Source organism: Emydura macquarii, unplaced genomic scaffold (genome assembly GCF_026122565.2).
Source record: "Emydura macquarii macquarii isolate MOO-44397 ecotype Brisbane River unplaced genomic scaffold, CSIRO-AGI_Emac_v2 contig_1253, whole genome shotgun sequence".
NCBI lineage: Eukaryota > Metazoa > Chordata > Testudines > Chelidae > Emydura > Emydura macquarii.
The window spans coordinates 49,352,354-49,377,077 of NW_027131390.1; the positions used below are offsets into that span (position 1 = coordinate 49,352,354).

Consider the following 24,724-nt stretch of genomic DNA (forward strand, 5'->3'; position numbering starts at 1 on the left):
GGAAGCATCACACTACCAAACATATTTTGACCTTGTTATTCTATCCTGTCCTGTCCTGTCCTATTCCTATACTGTACCCATGACGAGGGTATCTGAGTTCTTCTTCAGTTTTTTTTCATCTTGCTATTATGTGTCCTTTGATGATAAAACCCAATTTAAAATACATCCTGGCCTACGATTTTCATTATGATGGTGTTAAGTTGTCTGTTTCTTAAATGAAATAAAACTTTAAAAGAATGCTGAAATTAACAAGGGAGACCACCAAGCATCATTCCCATTAAGGGCCCTCCCGTCCCATGCTAGAAACCTCTTCCCTCCATTGAAGTCCACGGATTACAGCGGGACACATTTATTTACAAGTAATTATTTTAAGGCTAATATTCTGACAGTCGCAATGAATTTTATTCTAAATGATTTATTCAAGCAGATCTTCCTGAGACCCCCCTACTTTATCTTTGGTGCCTTCAGGTGTCTTCAAGAACTAAGAATCACCACAAACATTTCCATCATCTTCTCCAAGCGCAAGGCGCACCTTTCTTTGATGTTGCCTTCTCTCACATAAACATACAGCTTTGTGTTTGTGTTTGTCTCATTAAAAAGAAAAATCCAAAACAAAACCTACACTGCCCTGCACACACTTCTGCTCCTGGGAGAGGATGAGAGAAGAACCATGTGACAGATCTTAGTCACATGGCTTAATGCACTGCTGGAAAGCCCATGGATACTAAGATGATCAGCATAATATAAGGACCTCTATAGAATAGGTGGAGATAGGTGTAATTCCGCCTGTAACAGGAGGGCCTTCTGTTTGGCCGGTAGAAAACAGGTGTGTTTCATGCTGGGTTGACACATGATATAGCCATTCAGTTTCATTTACTCATGTTTGCAGAACGTCCTTATCCTCAACCCCAGGATGTTTTTCAGTTGGCGTGAAAATCATTTCAAATGGTGTGCACAGCTTTAATCATGGCACAAAAATAAGTGAAAGTTTATTGGGCACCATTAAAATGGTAGTCATTATCACACAGTAGAATGTAGCACTACTGTGATATTCCCTATAATTGCAATGGGGAAGACCATGATCATTGTGGTAACTTTAAGTACAGTGATTGTTGATATCAAGGACTAAATTCTTCCACTGTTACTACATTAAGTAGTAGCATTCTCCAAGAGTAGTGCCATTGATTTCAGCAATAGCTCTATTATGTTAATGGTACCCAATATACTTGCAGTCTATGGAAACAAAAGATAGTTAGCTTATAGGATATTTTCCCCCAAAGGTCTAAGAAGATAATTCACTCTTTTTCTTCATAGTTGAATGTATTTAAAATCCACAGCTCTTCACTAGTGTTTCTTTCCATGATATATAATACCTTGAGAAGAAACATACTAGGACACATGTATATTGTAGGTATGCATATGACTTCTGTTGAAGTCCTTTAGACAGGTTTCTGTCTAGTGCTGTATTTTCCATAGTTGGATGCAAAAGGGATAAAAATATTTTCTAAACATTTTTCCAAATGTTGCACTTTTGACAATATCAACCAAGTAGCCTAAGAGCCTTCCTCCTATTTTCAAAAATGGCATGGGCATTAGGAGAGTTGAAGTCTTAATAACTTTCAATTGGACTTAGGCTCCAAGTGCTTAAGTCACTTAGAAGCTCTTGAAAATTTTACCCATCATTAAAATACTCAAGGCAATAATTACTTTGTATTGATTTTCAGACCCCCAAAATACATGCCCCAATATTACTTAGTGTATTGGTTTCTTTTTGAGTACTGCACTGTTTCTTTACAGATAACTTTGTGGTAGATTCCAGCTCTTGTGTGCGTGCCTGTCCCAGCTCCAAGATGGAGGTTGAAGAAAATGGTATTAAGATGTGCAAACCCTGCACTGATATTTGTCCTAAAGGTAGGTTATCATTTATCATAGCTTTGCTTGAATTTGCTCTCCACTCTAGTAGAGTAAAGCAGGGTATTACTTTTAAATGAAATGCCATTCAAGAATAAATTTTAGGATATCTGGTATTAATAGCTTTTGGGCGCCCTCAGAACATTGACCTATGACGACTGCCACATGTAGGATATTCCACAATATAATGTAATGTAGATTTTATCACTGGATGGTGGTAATATAGTCAAAAGGCTCATTCCTTCTTTGGGAAAAGTAGGGATTGTTTCCGGCCAGTTTAGTGTGATAGACTGTAGGGTTTTATTACTGGAATTTGTTAATATTCAGTGTTTGAAAGCTTATCCATTGGACCCTTTAGGGATCACTTCTAAAGCACTGATTCTTCACCGTCTGTATTGTCATCTTTGTGGAATGTCCCAGCAACTTGCTAGTACAACTGTTGGGTTTCTGCTCTCTCAAAGCAGAGACCTGAGGTCCTCCTCTCTGAAAGGCTTTGAGAGACAAGAGACTCTCTCCTTTCCTCCAGTAGCACTGATGAAAAATCTAAATCCCTCAGGATTTATCCCAGGAAGCTTCCAGGTGGAAACCTGATCACTTTGCCTTCCCAACAGCTCTGCATCTATGGGAGACTTGAGGTTCTCTCCCAGCTATCTGGAGGTTTCAGCAGCAATGCGAACAAAACACTGTTAATTTTCAGTACCACAAACCCGTGTTATAATAGGGGAGACGCCAGCTACCTCACCACGCCAGCTACATAAAATCTGGTCCAATAAGCAAACAACTACCCCACACAGGGTGTCATTAAACAGATTTACAAGGACTTCTGCTTTATGCTGATCAGTGTAACTAGCCTTACCACATTCTAAATGGAATGCAAAACTCATCTACATTATGTAGCTTTCCTGCAACAAACACTTCTTTCCCTCATAGACACATGTGCATGTACGCACCATTTTCTGTTCAAGTTCTTACTCTGGCCTGTTGGGGAAAAAAAGGAGAGATGTTACTGATATCGTTTAAAAGACATGGGAGAGGCTCAGATACTTTCCTGATAGCTGCCACTGTAAGGGCCTATTTAGGCAGATAGATGGATATGTTGTCTAATTGTTCAATCTAGGATACTCTTTGTGCCTGTGTGCAATGTATACCCCAGAGCATGCAACGTTTGAATTAAATGGACATAAGGACCCTACAGGGAAGTTTCTGTTGCCCTCTTATGAAAGATACAACATCCAAGCAACAGTGCAAAGAGAACAAGTGTCTTTCCGGGCCCGGATGGTATGTCAGTTGAATGATGAAAGGGAATAAAGGCAACATTGGTACTTCCTGCCTAAAACTCTGTATCGCAAGTACTTAGCCATATTTTTTGAGCCTTGGAAAGTTTGTACTCGTGTTCGTTTTGAGGGATGGCCAACGGTTCTAATTGGTTCTTGTTTTAACACAACCATTCTGCCTGTCCTTGGAGGAAATGAAAGTTCAGGTGAATAAGAAGGAAAAATGTATTGATTCATTGAATCGTTTTGATAGTTGTTTTGATGGGATTCTTGTTTTGGCAGCATGTGATGGCATCGGCACTGGAACTTTGACCTCAGCTCAAACCGTTGACTCCAGCAATGTTGACAAGTTCATAAATTGTACCAAGATCAATGGGAACCTGATCTTTCTTGTCACCGGGATTCATGGGTGAGCACTAAAACGTTATGGCATACTACATTACGGAGCGGGCTGTGGGACAGAACTAGCTGTGGGTACTTCTGATTTGTATGGCTGCAGGAATGCCTGACTAAATAGAAGCCCTGAAATAAATTGGTTTTCTGCTCGCTCTTGTGAAGTGCTGATACTGCCAACTTGATTCTCACATTCAGCTTTTATGAAACAAAGGGTAAGAGAGAAAGTTTGTGCTGGGAAAAGGAAAGACAATTGGGACATATGTTCAGTTTATGAGACCCTTGGTGCTGGTTTGGAGTGACAGCTGATCGGGGGTTGTGGGGAGAGAACAGTTCACTTCCATTGACTGACTGAACAAAAAATGGGTCTAATCTGAAAAATGTGGTTCCAGATCTGAGGGCAGATCCTGAATTGATTTTTAAATGGCCATCACTCCCTTGACTGACAACGCACACCAGCTAAAAAACAGACCCCTGGACTTTGAATATAAGATAAGATATAGCTGTGAAATATGCATTCATTTCTATTGCAAACACCCACAAAACTCAAGGGGGTTGTATCTAATATGTTTCAGTTCAAAGATATCTGTATCTTGAATCATTCAAGCATTATCAAAGGTTCAGGGACAATTGGAGAGAGAGAGTATAGGAACCAAGATTTGAGCTGGTTATATCTTGCTGAAGGAAGATATATCAAAGAGTTTAACAAGCACTTTAGATTATGTTTTGGTGCCCCATTTGGTCACCATTGAAGTCAACGGTTAGCACTACTGGTGTCATCCTGTATGAATGGGCATCATGTCCCAGTTGAAATGCCTCCTGAGGAAAGGAATTCTGTGTTATATGTAGGTGAGGTATGCTGAAACTAGCAGTTTTCTTACATAGTCTACCTTCTATCCTGAAAGGATTAGATAGGACAGAAATATGATTAACTCTACTTTCCAATTCAGCCCTCATGTGAGCATCAGTCATCAGCCAAGGTGAATTAAAAGAGTCACTTTTGTCAGATGTAACAGTACCCATTATAATGAACAAAATTCTGTAAATAGAGGAACACAGTCAAATGGAAACTTTGGAAACTTTGCCTGTTATGACAATAAGTACTGCAGATACTTGGCTGTATGGTAACAACAGAAACTATTTAATTATTTCTACCACTACTTACATTTTAAATCTTTACATCAGATCTTTAAGCTCCTTAGAGTTTCAGCATCAGATGTTGAGATTTGAGATCTAATTACAGTCCCCTTGCCAAATCTGTGCTTGCAACTTTGCTGCATGATGAAAGCATGGTTATAGAAGACTACAACAAAGGATCTGAATCACAATTTTGACATGACTAATGCTGGTGGATTTTTCCATAGTCATCCTGCATATTCTGGTATGTAGAAAAACATAATTGTCAATATCAGGATGTATCTTTCAGACTGTTCCTCAGGTTGAGGTGAAAGAAGCCTTATTCCATAATGTTTGAATTCGTTATAGGGGCCAAGTGTAGTGTTCCTTCACCTAGAGCCTGATCCAGAGTACTTTGAAGTAGGTGGAAAGATGCCCATTAACTTCAATGGCTATTGGATCAGGACCCTAGAGCTTGATGATAAGACAAGAAAGTTAGTATTTGACTGTGTAGATGGTCTTTTCTTTCTCACAGCAGTCCTGTGTGAAAGGTTAATGTAGCCTGGGATAAAGCATGGGAAGGGATAAAGAACCAGGTATAAGTGAGTCAAAGAAGTGCTGCTGCAGACTCCGGGAATCACTGAAGAGGGTCACCCAGGAGTCATTGCTCACACCTCTTGCAATATGTACAAATGACCAATCAAGGAGGATGCTGTAAATTTGTTAAACTTATATGACAGGAAGGAGGTTAGAAAATTCAAGACAGGCGGCAAGAAAAATGTACAGGAATCTGAACATATTGTGTGCTTTAGCCAATGCCTTCAGTGAAATGTAATTTTGAGTATTATAATGATATTAGTTGCCAAAATGTATAGCAGAACTGAAAAAATGTAGAGCTGAATTCTGCTAACAAATCTCTGTAACATATAACAAGAAGCTGTGGCAAAAACATCCTTGGAATAAACCATATTCTCTGAAAAAAGATCTAAATTATGGACTACAAATAAAAGATAAGCAAAAAGCTAAAATATATTGCCATGTTGGAACAGTGGAATACAAGCTTGTGGCATTCATGTTGAAACCATACTTTGCTCTAATCAGTGTCCTGTATGAATAGATTTATGCTAGTCTTAAGCACGACAGAGAACTTCTTCAGCATTACACTGGAAAGAAACCATAGCTCTTGAAAAGAATAGGCTGGAGGAATATGCATTATTTGAAAAAAGAAGGGCTCAGAGAATGAATTAAAATAGTTTGGGGGCTTTTTTTGTTCGTTTAAATTTATTAAATTTTACAAAGTACATTTACAGAAAGGAAGTTACCAGAGCCAGGACAATTTGCATAATAGAATTAAACAAAACATACAGTATATAAATTGACAATATATTGCAATAATAATCAAATACATATTTGCCACTTACAGTTTTAAATAAGGAAGTTGTTTCCATGAGTGCATATATTCAGGATGAATTCTATCCTATTATTTTTTATAAATGTGTACTCTCTCATATTTCAAGTCATAGGAATTAAGAGTCCAATCGTATATAGTGAACTGAGAGGAGTTTTTACAGTGGTGGAAATTCATTTTAATTGCAGATGTCATTACAGTGTGTGCATGTGGTTGTGTTTTATATACATTACCCGATGAAGTACAAGATGCTTGTCTGTACTTTACCCTCACTTGGTGGGGAGTCCATTGGTAACTAAATAAATGGTATTGGCTCTTCGATTAATATATACGTTCCCTTTTCCAGAGAATCTCCGCTTTTTTGATTCATTTGTTAGTTTACTTAATAAGATAAATAGGGCTTAGTCAATAGCCCATTGACGTCAATGGATGTCACCTTTCCATTAACTTCAATAGCCTTTGGATAATGCTCATAGTCTTTGTCAGTATTAATACATGGCTTCTCTCCGTGTGTATGAGTGAAGTGAAATTCATTAATGCATGTGTGTACAACCTGGCATTCAGTTTGAGACCGTGAAAGCATTGGCTAAAAAAAAAGAATGAAAGCCCTTTATAGTCCAAAGATGGTATTGGCTGTGATATATGGTCTGGAAGCTTTGTAGTTTTGAAAAATAGTATTCCTTAAGAAAAAAATTCACTGAAATGGTTTGCATAATATCACCCTAAATAATTATTAATACCTAACTCCAGACAGGGGCTGGAATTCAGGAATGGAAATTAATAGAAAAAATACCCAGAGGAGTTTGTGCAAAGAATTTTTAGAGTACTAAATGGGCAGAATGTGTCCCCACCAGCAACGGATCAGGTTCTTAATCTCCTGTATTTGGAGAGAAAGCTCAGGGAAGATTTGAGCTAACATCAGCATGCACAGAAAATGCATCTTCAGTGATTTTTGGGCAATAAAAATAAGTGGTCTGAAGATAAAATATAAGTGGAATAGTTGGGGAAAATGTATTATCCTACAGTTTTGTAAGAAGAGAAAATGGCTATATCAAATACTTTAGCTTCTCTTCTTTATTGGTTTGAACTTTAATTTTTATCTTAAAATACTCACTGACATTGGGATGAGGATGTTTTATATAGTAGTCTCATTTAGCAAAGAGAGCTTTTCTAAATATTAATGGATTTTTAAAAAAAGTGATATTTCTATGTTGAATACTCAAAACCTGTGATCTTTTTATGAGAGCCCCAAATTGCTAAAAGTAAGTGTACATTATTTCTGTGATCCACTGGGCTTTATTTTAAGATTCCAGAACTCATTTCACTCCTGTTAACCTGGAAATGCTCTCTGTAAAGGTCAGAAGTGACCCCCATTACTCTCACTGCACTGAATTCTAAGGACTTGTCTCCAAAGGCAGCATGTTTGATTACCCTCGTATACCAATCTGAAGCACGACGTCTCTTGGAAAGGCAAATAATGAGATGTTGGGAATGCATACTTCATCTTTCCTGAGGTTACCTTCCACCCCAGGGATTTTTTAAATTTTTTTAAAGAATGCAAACATTCCACAACGCACTATTACACAAGAACCTTTCCTTGTGCTTCTAAAAGGGTTTGTTTATGTCAGCCTTTTCATATAAGTATTCTTCTATGGAGGGGTTGTGGTATGAGAAAGTCTCCTTTGCATTAAAGGAGTATCTTTCAGGAGAATGTTCTTTTCTTAGTTTCTTTTATTTGCGGTGATAGGCAAAGGCTCATGAAATGAGACAACTCCAGCCTTGTCTGCACTAGCACACTCTAGCTAAATATTTTAAAGTTGTTTGGGGCACCTCAATTTTGGATGGCAAACTTGACGCACCTTGGAAAGGTCCTGATTTCCAGAAAGGGTGAGAGCTCAGCACTTTCCGATAATCAGCCCTTTGAGGTTTGATTTTCATGAGCATAGATACTTACCCAAAATATTTATGGCCTGAATCTTCAAGGTGTTGAACACCTATCAAGCTGACCTGGAAAATGTTGGGCTCAGGACTCCTGGGGAAGCACTCAGGACTTTGAAGGCTCAGGAAGTTAAAGAACTGAAAAATAACTTGGTGTATTTGCTACCGAAAAACAAGGCGCTGATGTTCCAAACACTGCTACTACATGATGTAGTTTCATAAGTCTGCTCATTTGATATTCAGATCATTTCAGTGTATCCTTCTAATCTTCCAGGGACCCCTATCACACAATTGCTGCAATGGACCCAGAGAAATTAAATATCTTCCAAACAGTCAGAGAGATAACAGGTAACTCACATTTGTGAGCCTGCATAATTTGGGCTCTTTACTTATTTTGCATTTGCCATATGTTTATATTTAAAGCATACATATTTATAAATTGACTGTGCCACAGTTTGATCAACATTTAATGCTTAACCTCTTCAATATCAGTTGTTACTTACAAATACATATTCTTTGTTCTTATTAATGCAGAATATCCTCTAACGGGGGTTCTAAACCTGGGGATTACAGATGTCAGGAGGTCAGGATCTTATTGCAAGAGGGTGGTCCTGGTTAGGTGCAAGCAATATAGGAGGAGGGCTTCGGAGGGGCTCCTGATAGGGAAACAGTGGCTGCCATAATGAAAAGGTTGAGAACCACTGCTCTGACTAAAATATACATTTTTAAAGAACTGCTGAGGGGGGGTTTAGTTTGTGACTCCCAGTGGTTTGTGACACTTAATGGGAGTTGTATGGCTAGAACCCCATATAATGCTTCATGAACTTCCATCTTGTTTGCTAGAATTTCAGCTCACAGGGCTGTGAAATGAAATACTGTAGCTATGAGTTCTCCATTGATTGCTGTTTCCAGTGCTTTATGTATAATTAGGGACAAGTAACAAGCACATAGACAAGCGCTGCCCACTATGGAATGGTTATTGTAGGGAGGAGTTTAAGTGAGTTCTTGCTTTTTTAAAAGACCTTATATTATATGCCCCTAAATGTTTTACCACTAAAAAAAAACAATGACAGATTGTGCCCTAACTTACATCCAGAAGCAACCCCAATGAGTCAGTGGAATTACCAATGTGCAAGTGAGCTCTGAATCTCACTATAAATAATGGGTATTATAGGCACCAATTCAGAAAGGTACTCCTGCCAAACTTTAAGCACCCAGATAGTTCCAATGAGTCACAGCCATAAGTCCCATTGACATCAGTAGGAATATTCACATGCTTAAGGCACGTGTTTAAGTAACTTGTTGAATGGGGGTCATAGTGGTGGCAGGTGTGTGGTGATGAGTGTCTTTCTGCTCTAGCATGTGATGCTAGGAAGGGCATCAGTGTGGCAATTATACATATTTATGTCACTCTTCTCAGTCCCAGTGATTCGTATTTATATCACCCCCCCAGCAATTCATATTTACGTCACTGCTTCTCCTGGAACGTCATGACGCCACATGTGGCAGACAGGAGACTGAGCTATGATGCGTCAAATGCAAATTGTCAAAATTGTTTCCAAACTTGGTTATTTTGTTAGATTTATCTATAGCAAAACTAACTAATGTGGGTTTTGAACAAGAGTGTTCCTCAGTTCAGGCAAATCTTGATTCTGTCTGCTGACTTTTGCTAGAAAAAGGCTGGGAAACCTAAGAAGAGTTGAATTTGCTCATACATTGCAGGACTTCCCCCACTTTTGGTCTTTGGGACTGAACTAGTTCCAAGTTTTCTAAAACAACATATTTACAAATCTTTGCTCTTCTAACATTTCTGACTTTATCTCCTTCAGGTTTCTTGAATATTCAGTCATGGCCCCAAAACATGACAGATTTTCGTGTGTTTTCTAACTTGGTTACTATAGGTGGAAGAGCCCTATACAGGTAAGATATCCTTTTCTCTGTTTATGCAATAATTTGTACTGTGTTATCACCATTCGAAGATTATCATATGCGTAGCATAGAATGTAAAGTTCTTCATGAGGACCAATTACATAATCACTTAGCATATTTCTTAAATACTAATGTATTCACTAACACAGGTTACACAGGCTAACAGCTTTAAACTGCAAACACTATTGACCGTGTTAATAATGCTGCCTTAAAAATCATTGCTTGTAGGTTTCCTGTCATGGTAATCAATTCACCAACCCCAAAATACTAGTAATGATGAAATGTGCAGTCTACACAATCTGCTATTCGTGTTTCAAATCTTTGACTCATGAAACAATATCATTAGTTTTGAAGATTATGGTTCATGACAGATACAATCCCTGTGATCTACCATTTGGCAGTGTTTCATCATAAGAAAAGATCACATTTGAATGTGTTGACTCGGATGTAATTTGCATCTCCTAGTATGATCATGATACTGTGCATACTGTTTTTTAAAAGGCAATAGAAGAGAAATACAAGGATGATCACCGAGCTGTCCCCATTAGTACTACAGAATGTGATACCTGCGATAGTTTGCTAATTCCACTTTTACAAGTGATGTTTTGATATGAAAGCTGATATGGAGAAGTTGGTAGAAGAGGGAAGCAAATATAGTGAGAAATAATGGAAGACTGAAATAATATATCTATATGATATATACAGCAACCCCTGGCTCCTGGTTGAACAAAATGTAGTAAATCAGTCAAGAGAGTCTGTTGATATCGTAAATAACAGCCCAAGCAGATTATGAATAGCAGTGAAACCTTGAGATTGAATTACAGCCTGTATTCAGTTTTGAAGCAGTGATTTTCATTTAGAGTATTTGGAAAACAATTATAATAATTAAAATAGATGAATTAATCTAGACAATAGCCTGAAACAGGTTTCTGGCTTCACTAATTTTCAACTGTGAAATAATATACATAGTCATCTCCACGTTACATGGTGAACTCTTACTCTTTGTATGGCGGGGAAGTCGGGAGATAACCAGCTACTTTGATACAAGAAAAAACAAATCCTAGGAAACAGACTGGAAGAATTTCCTTGAAAATAGGAATTTATTCCCATATTACTTTGACTGGCATTGATGTGACTCCTGAGAGAGGACTTTCATACCTCCTGTGGGACGTCATCGTTCTCTCTTTCATTTATAGACTATCCAAGCATTACTCCTCCCTCTTTTTGGAAACCTTCCTTCTTTTCTGCGGCTGTTGGCATAGCACTTCAGCTCAAAACAGCAATAGTGGATGAACATGTATTCTGTCTGAAAGGCCAGTAACAGCTGTAAACATCCAGTAAGGGTGGGGGTGTGAGCATCACAGCTTATCATGTCATACCACTTATAGCACAGTCACACTCCACTAGACAAGTCAGCAAGGGTGCTCGGTTGTCTCTTACACTCAGTTCTTCCATGTGCTCATTCTGTGTTCTACAGCCACATAACTATACTGAACTGTTATGAATCTTTGAACCATACTGTGTGTATATGGCATTGGAAGCACTTGAAACTAAAGTCCCTTCTTGAGTTATCCTTTATTAATGCTCCTTTTAGGTGAGACATGTAATTGTCACTTCATGCATAAGATAAATTCCGCATTCCAGGACTATTCACTGCATTGTTGCTTATGTTTGCTCCCCCAGTGGCCTTTCCTTACTCGTCCTCAAGCAGCAGGCAATTACCTCTCTACATTTCCAGTCCCTGAAGCAGATCAGTGCTGGCAACATTTACATAACTGACAACACCAACCTGTGTTACTATCACACAATCAACTGGACCAGCCTCTTCAGTACTCCCAACCAGAAGACAGTGATCCATCGAAACAAAAAGGCTGAGAACTGCAGTAAGTATTTCTGCTCAAATGCAGGCCTTTTGTTTGTGACTGGTTTGCGGGTGTATCTATGGAATGAATGTGATACGTGTAGTGGGCCGGTTCCTAACTGGTGTCACTCGGCATATCTATGATGTCCATGGAGCTACATCAATTTACGCTAGCGGAGGATGTGGCCCAACTTGCCTCTGATAAGATTTATAGGCATTTACAGTGCATCCAAGTATGAGCAACTGAAAAACAAGAACGCTGCTGGTTCACCACATCTTGACTCTGGGGCCCTTTGAACTTCTCACTTTTAGAGACCCAGTTCCACAATGATAAACTCTCAAGTAATCAATGTGAAGTGAATGTAGTGGTCCTGAAAAGGTGTTGGTTTGACAGCACTGAAAATTGTAGTCCCACCAAAGTGCTTCAGTCTTAGAGAAGTCACATCTAGGAGTATTTGGATATATTAGTTTCTTTCTCTCTCACTCCTTTCCATCCCAGAGCTCTCTGATAAGGTTACCAATAGGGTGCTAATTAGTGCTGATAGTGTGGTATGAAAGCCTGTCTGTTAGTAACTGGATTAAGACCACTGCACCAATGTGACGGACAAAATGACCACAGCTACACTGAAATTAGGCCAGGAATTTACATTAAGGCAGTCACATCATGGCTTTAGTACTGTTCATTGTAAGCATCTGCTAGTCAACTAGCAAGAGATCAGGTTCATAAAATTATTTCACACTTCAAGTGACATTTCCTGGATTTGTGCCTTGATCAGCCAGAAATGTTGCACTTGTGTGGTGTGCTCTCTTAGTCTGTCAAAGTGTGGTCCTCCTTTTTGTTTCCTCTGTCTCATGGCTGTCCCTTTGATTTCTAAGCTTGTACGTGTGGTTTGAATGTTGAATAAGACCAGCCCTGTGTGCAGAAAGCACACATTTTATGACCCCGCCATCTCAGCAGTCTTCATATATCGTTAAAAACTACGAGCCAAAATCCTTGAACCCCACCATAATTTAGAGCAGCCTCACAGCTGCTTTCAGTTATGGCAGCTGGAACAGCACCTAGTAGCTGGTGTAGCAGCTGAGGTGTTACTGGAATGCATTGTGCTTCAACTACACCCATTCCGGTTATCCCAGCCAGGCTATAGCTGATCCTGGAGCAATCCCTACTCTGTGGAGAGAATTAGGATTATGCCAGCTGTACCCTGCACAAGGGAATGCTCAAATGCCCAAATATGGTGGCTTCCTGACTGCTTTGCCCCTGCCTGAGCTGGCTGAGGGAAGTGGCAAGGATCTGGCTGTATTCTTGCAATCTAGTAAGAGGCATGTGTTCAAAATTATTGTATATGTTGTGACTGGCTGTTATTGGCTCTTTGAGGTTGGGGTGGGATGTGGGGAGAACTTTTTGGGCCAACTGCAACCTGTCACAATATGGTGCCTGAGAAAGCACAAGTTCTTGAGCTAGATGCAGAAATCACTGGGATGAAATATATGGTCTGTGTTATGCAGGAGATCAGACCAAATCATCTTCATGGCTCCTTTTGGCCTTGAAATATATGAACCCATGGAACTTTTGGAGACAAGAAGGTGTCTCTCCTCTCTGCCACCCTGCATATTTCCATAAAGGGAGAAAGGGTGCTTTCAAAGGGACATACTGTGTTAACCGCAGGTTGGTTACAATAGGCTGGCTAGAATGCTGCTAGATACCTTTTTTAAGGAGTCAGCAGCCCTCCCTTCTCTCTTGCCACAGTAGAAAACTCAGGCAAGAAATAGAAGATCAGAAGAATGCAGGGAGCCCCATACAATACCAATTCAATATTGCTTCAAGGTTGTTAGAGCTTGGAGACCATGTATAAGAAGACAATAGAAAATAAATGGGTCTAAGGTGAACCAAGTTGCATATCTGGGCCTGGGTGCTTTTCATTTTGTGGAACAGTTTCTCATTTGTTTCACAGGCTTTGATTGCTTGGAGGCTTAGGTTGAACACAGTATTAAATGGCTTGGAGAGCTGTAAAGTACTCCCATATTAGCTGACAGGAATAGCTTTTCACTCTTTCATGTAATCTCAAAGTTTAGGAGATTTTGAACTAGCAAAAGCTATCAAAACATGGAATTCCTTATCACTTCCAGAGATGGAAGCCTGCATCCATTGTCAGATTGTGTTGTTGCAGTGCAGAGTCATGTCAGTAGATTATACGAAAAATACAAACACCACCGGAAAACGTCAGCAGAAAATACAAACACCACCTGTTTTTGACCATAGTAAAAGTGTTTTCCTGAAAACATACATTTATATTTTATGAAATTTTCCAGTAAGGCAACTGTAAGATGCATAAGGCTCATTGGTGATATTTCATAAAGTCATTGGCAGATGATGAAGACTTTAGGATCCTGGAGCCTCTCATGTGAGTAACTTGAGTGAAGTTACCCACATTTGGAAGTGTTTTCAAGTACAGGCCCCCAAACCCCGACAATCAATCTAAAGAACTAAGGATGGTAGGAACAAGAAGCCCCAAGGCATTTGAAATACACACAGGATTAATGATAAATATACTAGATGATCTGGAGTGGTTTGTGAATAGGAAACTGAAAAAAGCAGTATCTTTGTTGTGTACTTTTGCTCATGTATCAGCAAAATAAGGGACAGACAATTTAATCCTGTGTTAAGATATATGCAAAGCTTGGAAAAAAGATATGTGTATGTTGCATTGAAATGTCAATCCTACATTGTGTAGCTCTTTGTCTTTGTAATTTATATGAGTAAGATTACAATGGTTTTTTCTTGTTATATTAACATCCTGGAGGCCCCAATCAAGTTCAGACTCCTGTCACGTTAGGTGCTATTCAAATACATAGAGCTAATAGTCTTAGGCCCCGATCCTGCAATTACTTATGCATGTGCTTTAACTTAACTACTGTTACTAGTTCCATTAACTCCAATAGAAGTATTCACAGTAGTAAAGTTAAGCACTGTCTGTAAGTGTTTGCAGAGTCAGGTACAAAATAGACAAGGCAACCAAAGGTGGGAGGTGAAGTGACTTGCCCAAGATCACATCATTGGTCAGTGGCAGAGTCGGAAATAGAACTGAAGTCTCCTGAGTTCCAATCTAGTGCCCTGTCCATGGGACCAATGCTGTTCTGCAGAAACTTCCATAACATTAATCATTTCAATTAATAATGAAGAACAATTATTTTTAATGGATGTTTGCATTTAAAAATCAGGTCGTTAACCTTCTAAAAATTCGATTTCCATCTACAAATGTTGGTTTCATACGTATAATTTAGAAGATACTTTGGAAAATGTGAGCTAAAAGACCAAGGCCCTAACCTACACCATTATCTGTTGAAAATGAAATGATTAAATTTATTAGAATGACAGAATTTGAGGCATAAACATGCAACTTAATAATGGAATCAGATGTGGATCACAGCTGACAGATCTTATGAAAGGTTTCTGAGAGAGTGTTATAGTTTTGGAAAAGTTCAGAGTACAGCGATGCTCCTTTAAGCGATGTCTATAAGATAATAGTGATATTTGTATATTTGTCAGTGGAGTTTGGTAATACATTTATTTTTTGAATGATGAAACATGATGGAGATAAAGAGAATGGGTTTATGGATCTCTCTCACTTGGAATAACAATAGAGAGCTCTCCAGTTCAGGAAGTACACTTTAATCTTCTCAGTATCCTCAGAATTGGCCCATTATCACGTTTTTACAGCTTCATAAGAACATGAAATATTTGGTGTTCACTTTGAGAGTCTCCTGTTTTCTACAGAAATAAAAGCCAGAGCATCTTTTAGGGTAGTGGTTCCAAGTTCAGGTCAATAAAGAATTTCTTCTGGTTTGCAAAGGAATCAGGTTGATTGGGCAAGCTTGATCTTTGCAATATTGTCAGGGGTTTGAAAGGAGCGTCTGCAGTTTGAAGAGGCTTAATAAGATGGCAGTTGATAAAATGCAGGGAAAGGTTTTGTCTGACTTATTGGCTTAGTACTGTTATACTGGTAACTGAATCACTGTGGCGTGCAAAATGTTTTTGGGAAAACTTTGAAATCATTCAGCCTAATATTAAGCCCAAACACTTGAGACATCTAAAACTATCCTGGACAAAACACAAAGAAATATCAGCCTTGATTCTTGTAATTACACCAGGCCTGAAGTGGGATTTGCTGCCTTGAAGGGAGAATACCACTTAATAACTCGGGGATCCTTTAAAAGATTCGTTGCTTTCACCTAGGACTAGAACAAGAGAGAAATCCCATATTAGTCCTCCTGGGGAATAGAATAACTGTCCTAATACTTCCTTTCTATCTCAAATGACTCGGTCATGTTTTCTGCAGAGTGCACATCCAGGAGTAACAGAGCATTAGCTAGTGCAGTGCTCTAGTGTTGCTTCCAAGTGATAATTCGCTGCAGACTGTAGATATGTGTGCAGAAGTTCTGAGGTTTTTTTGCTGCACACAAGATATGCATGGTGATGAGGGCCATATTACTAGCTGGATTGACTGGTACAGGAATACACTGCAACCTTAGAAAAATTAGTGAATTTTCATAGGATTGATCCAGGATTAAATTTCTCTGTGTCTTCTATCAAAACAACTTTTACTTTCCAGTGAATATGGAAAAATTGTGAATTTCTCCAAATTCACCCCTGAGCAAAATTTCATCTATTTTTCAGAAAAGTTTAATTTTCACAAAGCATTTTCTTTTCTTTGATCACTTTGGCTATGTACTTAAATCTTTTGGTTTTGTGCAAAAAAGCAAAAATTTCATAGCACAAACACAAAGAAGCAAAATTTTACCTTTTAATATATAAGCAACTCCCAGGGACACTTATGAGACATTTACAGTCTTAGCTGAGAACTGAATTTAACTCCATACACTTCACATGATTGTGAAATGTTGAAAATACAATGGGAGGATCTCTTTGCATAGCCACACTGGAAAATCTAGAAATTATATTTAAAAAAACCACAGCATCTTACATACAAAGCTTGTTTGGGACAAGGGATGGTGAATGGGCATTTTCCAGCAAGAAGCTGTGTTGTCATGTGTTCCAGTAATAATCCGGCTCTATTAAAATGAATTCTGGAGTACTGTCCTAAATGCAATGCATGGGGCTCTCTTCACATATATACTTTTCCTTTAATTGCTAGTATAAATCCAACATAAAATATGTTTTATGTCATGCATGAGTCTTAATATTTTATGAAAATTCACTGTAGAAAGTGAAATACTCTAAAGTTTTTTTCTAGGGAATATGGTTTGGTAGTTATGTTTACCAGTTATGCCAAGGGCCATTTTGACATGCCTACGGTCACTTCCGCGGAGTGCCGTGGATCCACTCCCCGCCGCCGAAAATGAGCAAATAAAAGCCCGCCTGTCGCGGGCCGGATGCCGTGACCTAAAATAAAAGGCCTGTTGCCGTCTTCCAGCACTTGGTCCACTAGTTCCTTAACATAATATATTAACTATGACTTTAGAAAGATTGTTTTCATGTAAAAGTTATATAAATAATACTTTCCTATTTTGTAGGCACGTACAGTGCATAAGAATGTAAGAATGGCCATATTGGGTCAGACCAATGGTCCATCTAGCCCAGTGTCTTGTCTTTTTAACAGTGGCCAATGCCAGGTGCTTCAGAGAGAATGAACAGAACAGGTAATCATTAAGTGATCCATCCCGTCAGCCATTACCAGCCTCTGGCAAACAGGAATCCCTGCCAATCCTGGCTAATAGCCATTAATGGACCTATCCTCCATGAACTTATCTAGTTCTCTTTTGAACCCCGTTCTAGTCCTGGCCTTCACAACATCTTCTGGCATAGAGTTCCACAGGTTGACTATGCATTGTGTGAAGAAACACTTTTGTTTGTTTTAAACCTGCTGCCTATTAATTTTATTTGGTGACCCCTAGTTTTTGTGTTATGTGGAGGAGTAAATAACACTTCCTTATTTACTTTCTCCATACCAGTCATGATTGCATAGACCTCTGTCATATCCCCCCTTAGTCGTCTCTTTTCCAAGCTGAAAAGTCCTAGTATTATTAATCTCTCCTCATATGGAAGCTTTTCCATACCACTAATCATTTTAGTTGCCCTTTTTTGTACCCTTTCCAATTCCAATATTTCCAATTCCATAATATTCAAGGTGTGAGCATAGAGAAAGCATTGGAAATAGGGGTGTTCCAAAGGAACTAAAATACAAGAGCTATTTTTAATTGTTTAACAGGTGCTTACATCAACCATTACATTAATGAATAATAAAAACAATTTCTGTAAGGAATTTGCCATACCACAACTGTGAGACTTTGATTTCCTGTGCTCTTAAAGGCCAAAGCCAATTCTTCACTCCTGTTTACTCATGTCACCAAACTGAGCACCTGTTGTAAAGTCTTATTTTAAAAAGAGATAACAGCCTTTTTAAGTGAAGAAAGATACTTAAACAGTGGCAAGTATTTCTTTTTTTTTTAAAAAAAATCCTTTTTAGGATCCAATTTCTGCAAATGGTCCTCCCAGATGCATCCATTTATCAGATTTAACCCTTTAATGTAAATTCTATCTAATACATATTTATTTAGCTAACCAAGACCCCAATACAATATTGCAATATGCAACATTGTGCTTAATATTATGTCCTTTGACTTCCTTTACACCCATATAAGTCTTTGCAGGACTGAGGCCTAAAATAATGCTAGTTAACAAACTACTGCCATTTTTCTTCAGTTGATTTCTTTCCCAGAGAACAATATCTAATTCATAATGATTCCTGTACATGGGTTGAGTGGCTAGTCAAATTATTGTTGTTCGATGGGAACATTAGATAAAAGCCCCCCCCTCTCCAAATATTGGTGGTCAGCATCAAATTTAGATATGGGTAAAAGATATTGGGTCATCCAATATCTTCTTGAATCATTATTATTATTCTGTTTGACACAGTAACTTCTTTTAACAAAGTTTAATACTATAGGTACAGTCCAAGGAATCTGTATGTATGAATGGCTTAAATTTGATGGAGCTCACTAATATACATGTTGTTTGATTAGTATGATTCACCTATAGCTTAGGGATATGAGTGACGTACTGTGGTATAACTGGGTAAGGAGTAGGGTTAGGAAAAATGCAAAGAAAAAATACTTTGAAGAAGTACACATTGGAGACAACAAATAGCTATTTGAATTAGGGCCAGGATGAACATTTCACTGCTAATGCGAAGTCAGTGGAACGTAGTGTGTGTTTTGCAGGTTTTGTGCAATTCTTTTCAGAGTGCTCATTCTCTGCATTTTATAAACTCTGTCTTGGAGACCTACTTAAAATAAGAAACAAATCTAATGGTTCCTCCTGCCATCACGAGTGGTATTTTGTTATCCTGTTTAGTCCAACCTATCTAGCTGCCTGGTAACTGATGTGACTTTCAGTATCCATGGACTTTAGTACAGTAAAAGTACATATTGAAGCTCTTTGAGAAGCACTAGAGCTGAAAAATTTTCCATATTCATGACTTTTTTCTTAAAGCATGGTTAAGACAAATCAATGCTGTGATGCCTTTTATTAAAAGCATTGCTAACGTATTCAGGAGTGTAACAGAATGGAGCTCTGTATAGTCGATCGTTCCTTCTATGACTGCTCAGTCTAGACCGTTTCTTAGGGAGAACGTGTGTGGTGACAAACTTTGTTTTGTCTGTTTGTCTGAGCTGAAGAGCTTGGGAAGCCTACCAGCAACCTCAGTAAGGAATCACCTGTGTATATATTACAAGTGGAATCTACCTCTTCTGTACCATTTGGGACGGCAGATCATCCTGGATCACAGACTTGTCCTGGCTAATATTATTTCAGAGCTTTTGCCAGACTTGAAAATTTATTTGTGATACAAATCATAAGAGATAATTTCCACTCCCAGGAGACTAAGCAACAAGTCAGGAAATTCTTGCAGCTGTTTCTCCCAGCTATTGGGAAAACAATCAGCGAGAGCAATAAAGTGGTATAAATGAGCCAGAATTTAAACTGCCCCTGGCTGGGACCCTTTCCATGTAAGCTGTTTGGAAAAGTAGCAGCAAGTTTGTAATGTTTTCAGTCAATTAAACTCATAAATCTTTGAGGCCTAATTAACTCTTTCCTTGGTTATTTAATTAACTGAGTAATATTATTGTGGAACTTTTGTTTAACACAAGGTTGGGAAACTAAGCTCCTAATGAAAGATTACTCAGCAGTTATTTTCTGTGTAAATAGAGGATATAGTTTTCTTCCTTTAACATATTTTGTTTCTTTGTCAAACTATCAGAAGCTCCTGGCAGAGTATTGTTTTTGTTCAGTTTTAGAAATGGGCACTGGCAGATAAAAGAACGTGGGACTGATTCTCATTTACATTTAAGGCCCCTTTACCTACTCTGGCAGTGTAAAGGGACTGTACAGCAGACATACGTGTCATTTACACTCATTTATTACTACTACCCCTCAAAGGGCTGCAGCATACTGCCCCTGTGTGGCCAGCCAGCTCCTCTGGCTTATGTGTAGCAGGCCAGGCCAGCTACTTTTCCTGCTCTCCAGCCCTCAATGCCCCCTTTAGTGTGTTGGGTGGTCCCTAGGGGGGACTCCCTATGTTGAGTTCTGGGACTACAATTCTCAGGCAGGCCATACATGGGTGACTGGAGGTTCCCTGCTCCCAGCTTTCTCCACCTTACGCTGTGCCCCAGAGTGAGAGCCTTTTGTTGTGCATGAGGAGGCAGCTGCAAGAGTGCTGCTGTTTTCAGCAGTATTACCTTAAAGCATGTTTCCAACTTGAGTAAGTAGCTGGTGCAATCACCAGTTGAGGGTCTGGTTGTAGGTGGGCTGTTCCATTTCCTCCTAATCCATTCAGTTGTCTTGGTTTGTTGACTTGGGCACCATAAATCTCCAGATATTTCCTCTCTTGCACACGGCTAGTCTGGCTGACATGATGGCAAAGGTTGCTTAGTGACATTTAGTCTACATCTCATATTTCCAGGGCTGTTCTCAACAGTATGTAGTTTCCATAAACCAACCAATGGGAATCATTATCACATCAATTCACAACCCATGCTCACGCCACTGTAAAAAAACAGTGGATCATCTTTTCACACTTGGTAATCCAGCAGTGAAGTGCTGATGGTGTTTCTGCCAAGATATCACTGTTAGCTGTGGCTTGGGGAATCTGGCATCTTGTCATTGTTCATCTCCAGGCCTCCACTCTGACACTGAGACTTGAACCAAATGTCGAAGAACGTTTGTAACAGGAAACAGTGTTTTCTGGAATACATGCAACATTTGCTAGTGTGTGGAGGTTTAGTGCCTAAAATACAAAGGACTAGCATAAATCCATCAACTTTATTATTGAGAGGCAACCTGAATGCAATATAAAAAACTGGTTGGGGATATTAGAAAAATAAGATGAGAGCTGTTTGAGAACTAGGTGACATAATATAGGTTTACAGTGGAATGCTGTTGACATTTGGGGCTGAATCTGCTCTCTCACTAGTTTTACATCAGTCTGGCTCTTTTGACTCCAAAAGCATTACTTCTGTTATGCAATAAGTGTAACCGAGAAGAGAATCAGGGTCATTAATTTAGGTGAAATAGGCTTTCAGTTGAGAATTAACATATTCAAACAAAAATTGCATGGCCATCTAGAATTGTTATTAAGTTTAATAGGGGTTTTTTTGTGCTTGGGTGTAGTTGACTGATATTTTGAAGGACATAAGGAAATATTTAACTGAGCATACTCTTTCCCCTCTGTAATAAATGCTTTTTAGTTTTTTATTTAGCACGTGAATGTTTTTAATCTATTATAGCCTAAAAAGTGTAAAGTTGCCAAAATATTCCAGACATGATGAATCTATGGCCTATTCTTGATCCTAGATGTCGGTAGAGCTCCAGTATCCTCAGCTGCCCATTGTACAGTAATGGAGGAGACAATGCACAAATTCTGTGGAACCAACAATACCAGATAATATAGGTATTCACAACCAGGAATAGTTCTGTATGAAGTGACAAGCTCAATAGTGAATCTCCTGCCCTTTTTGTACATGTTGGCTGGAGGACACCAACTCTCTGATTGGTTCTCCACACATTCCCTGGATGGAGATTAAAGTAAAATACCATCAGCCTCTCTCAGCATTGAAGCCCACAAAAACATGTTGTGTGAAAAAAGAAATAATTTAAATGAAGAACTGCTGCCCGCAATATTGATAAGCCAAGGGAGTAGGATAGCATTCGATTGCAAGAACAAAGGGAAGGTGCAAGATGCTTCTCAGATGCTTCCTTGTTTAAGCCATTGACATTTCAGATACCTTGTTTGTCTTCTCACCTGGGGCCAGCCAAGAGAAATCTATGAAAATGCAGAATATGCTGAACAACAATTGCACGTTTTTCCCCCTAAGGAGTGCTGCATAGTAAATGCAATGGGCAGTAGGCTAGATGATGATGGAAAGGCGGACTGGACAAGCAAAGCAGATGAAAGGGATGTATCCTGTCTTTGCAACATGAATATTATCTGTCACAGTACGATAAAACAGGTCTGAGAAATGCTGCCTAACAAATAAAGAAGGACTAAGCCAGGAACACTTTACGGATAAAAAAGACACATTCGGTAAACATGGTGCCAACATCGACATTGCAGCACAATGAAAAAGATGTGGTTAAGTCAGCCTTAACAAGGGAATCAATATATGAAGCAATGCACTCAACTATACAGTGGGCTGCTATGACAGATATTCAACAAGTTGTTAATGAGGCACGTGTAGATGCTCCGCTTTGTGGCATGAAGATAGAACCAATGTTTCCACTCTCAAGAGAAACTACATTTGGAGCCTTGTTCCCTACAGTACAGAATAACCAAGGATAAACAGAATGCTGGGGGAAGCAGGCAGCTTCCATCTGCAGGGATGATTTAGCATGGCTTTGCACTCATCAGCTGATAAACCTCAAGCAGTTAGGTGCTGTCCATTACAATCTTCCTCAACAACAGTGTTGCAACCCTGACAGTGGCAATAAGAGCATAATCTGTTGTCTTGAAAGGGAAAGGTGGCATTCTTTAATCGCCTCTTTACACTGCCATCTATCATCCACTTGTGGAAGTGCAGGAAAATACACACCTATTGGCTACGTGTCCATAGTAACTTGCACAGGTTTGCACCACTGCCAGAATAGTGTTTGCATCCTGCAAGGGGAATCATGCTTAATTTTGCTATCATCACTGTATAAAGGTGTTGGTGTTATTTTGTGTGTGTGTGTGTGTGTGTGTGTGTGTGTGTTTGATTGGACATGCGTTTTTATTTATTTATTTATTTATTTTACTCTTAATTTTTTATGGCATTCAGCAAAAATCTACTAAGAAATAAAGAACATATTTTGTCATTTATCACTTTTTACTTGTATCCTATCATGGGTCTTCCTACTTGCTAATTGTGACAGAAAATTTAAGAAAGAGCTCTTTGCTTTTTGATCTGTGCCATCTATCACACTAGACCAATTTACATAAAGAACCACACATTATCTGGGAGAATGATAACCTCCTACCACAGGTATCAGCGGCTGGTCTAATCAGAATAAACTGAGCCTGCACGAAATGCCTGAGAGCCTGCATTTGTCTCCACAGTGCTGATTGGATGCTACTCCAACACCTCCCACCACTTTCTTCCTTTGTCTTTCCGTCTGACTAATCCTCTCCTAACATAACTCCACAGAAAGGATTTAAATAACAAAAGAAAAAGAACAAAGGCTAAGCATTAACATGCTGTTTGCTGACATTGCATTGGTCAGTCTGCCTGTATGTTAATCCCTTTTCCCTATACTTTATCTACTCTGCCTAGACTGTAAGCTTTTTGGGCTAGGACTGTCTCTTATTTTATGACTGTACAGTGGCCAGTGCAATGGAGCCATGTTTTCAACTGGTCTCTGGGCTTTACCATAATAAACACGATAAATAATAATGAAATGTGCAAAACTGAATTGTTGAATTGAATTCTTCTAAACTCAGTTAGATCTAATTAAATTATCGTTTCATTGTTGTTTTCAGAACATATGTTCTGTGATGGATTTCCTATGACACACTGTGGAATTTCATTTTGGATAAATTCCCCTGAAAAATAAATCCCTGTTGACCCCCAGTTCAAGCAAGCTTTTCTCAGAAGCGTCCAGCATTGGCCTGATTCCACTCTAATAGAAGTCAATCCTACTTGAGTTTAATATTAGGCCAACACTTACTGCTTCTGCAAATCCCAGCCTGAAGGCTTTATGCGAGGGTATATATAACCCTTCCCTCTGATGCATATAATCCCCTCAAATCTACAGGGCTAGTCAATGTAACCATTCTGCCAGATCTTCCCCTGCAGGCGAACACCTGTGGAAGCCACCATGGGGGTTGAGCAACAAGGCATGGGAAAGGGGAAACCGTGCAAAGGCTTACAGTTAGTGTCTAGGAAAATAATACCTGGGCAGTTCTGTGGGGACAACTGAATACATCTCTGCTATGAGCCTGGGAGGGGAAGAGGCCATTCTATGTGTAGTAGCTTCTTTGTGTCTTGATGCTGGGGAAAGGATTTCCCTTCTGGTGTCTTAGAGGATAATACTTGCAAGCTAATAGCTAACGACACTGTGAAAATATCTTCATTCCTCTCTCTCTTTTCAGCTGCAGAGGGAATGGTGTGTAATGACCTGTGCTCAAGTGACGGCTGTTGGGGGCCAGGACCGGATCAGTGTTTGTCCTGCAAACGCTTCAGCAGAGGAAGGAGCTGTATAGAATCTTGTAATCTTTATGATGGGTAAGACATCACCCTTGCTTGTGTGTTCCCCAAAGGCTATTGATTATGTTGACAGTTCAGGAATCACAGGGACAGATTCTGTTGTCCTTACATTGAGTAACACCTTACTCTGCCGATGGTCAC

General features: G+C 39.1%; 1 protein-coding gene across 11 annotated transcripts in view; it reads left to right on the forward strand.

Annotated features, from left to right (window-relative positions):
- Positions 1 to 24,724, forward strand: part of ERBB4 (erb-b2 receptor tyrosine kinase 4) — an 885,692-nt gene that overhangs the window by 670,484 nt on the left and 190,484 nt on the right. For all 11 annotated transcript variants that reach the window (XM_067548716.1, XM_067548717.1, XM_067548721.1 and 8 more), the window contains 6 exons: positions 1,798 to 1,911; positions 3,468 to 3,594; positions 8,315 to 8,388; positions 9,870 to 9,960; positions 11,653 to 11,852; positions 24,469 to 24,601. In XM_067548716.1, coding sequence (XP_067404817.1) covers positions 1,798 to 1,911; positions 3,468 to 3,594; positions 8,315 to 8,388; positions 9,870 to 9,960; positions 11,653 to 11,852; positions 24,469 to 24,601 — 739 coding nt within the window. The remainder of the gene's footprint in view (positions 1 to 1,797; positions 1,912 to 3,467; positions 3,595 to 8,314; positions 8,389 to 9,869; positions 9,961 to 11,652; positions 11,853 to 24,468; positions 24,602 to 24,724) is intronic.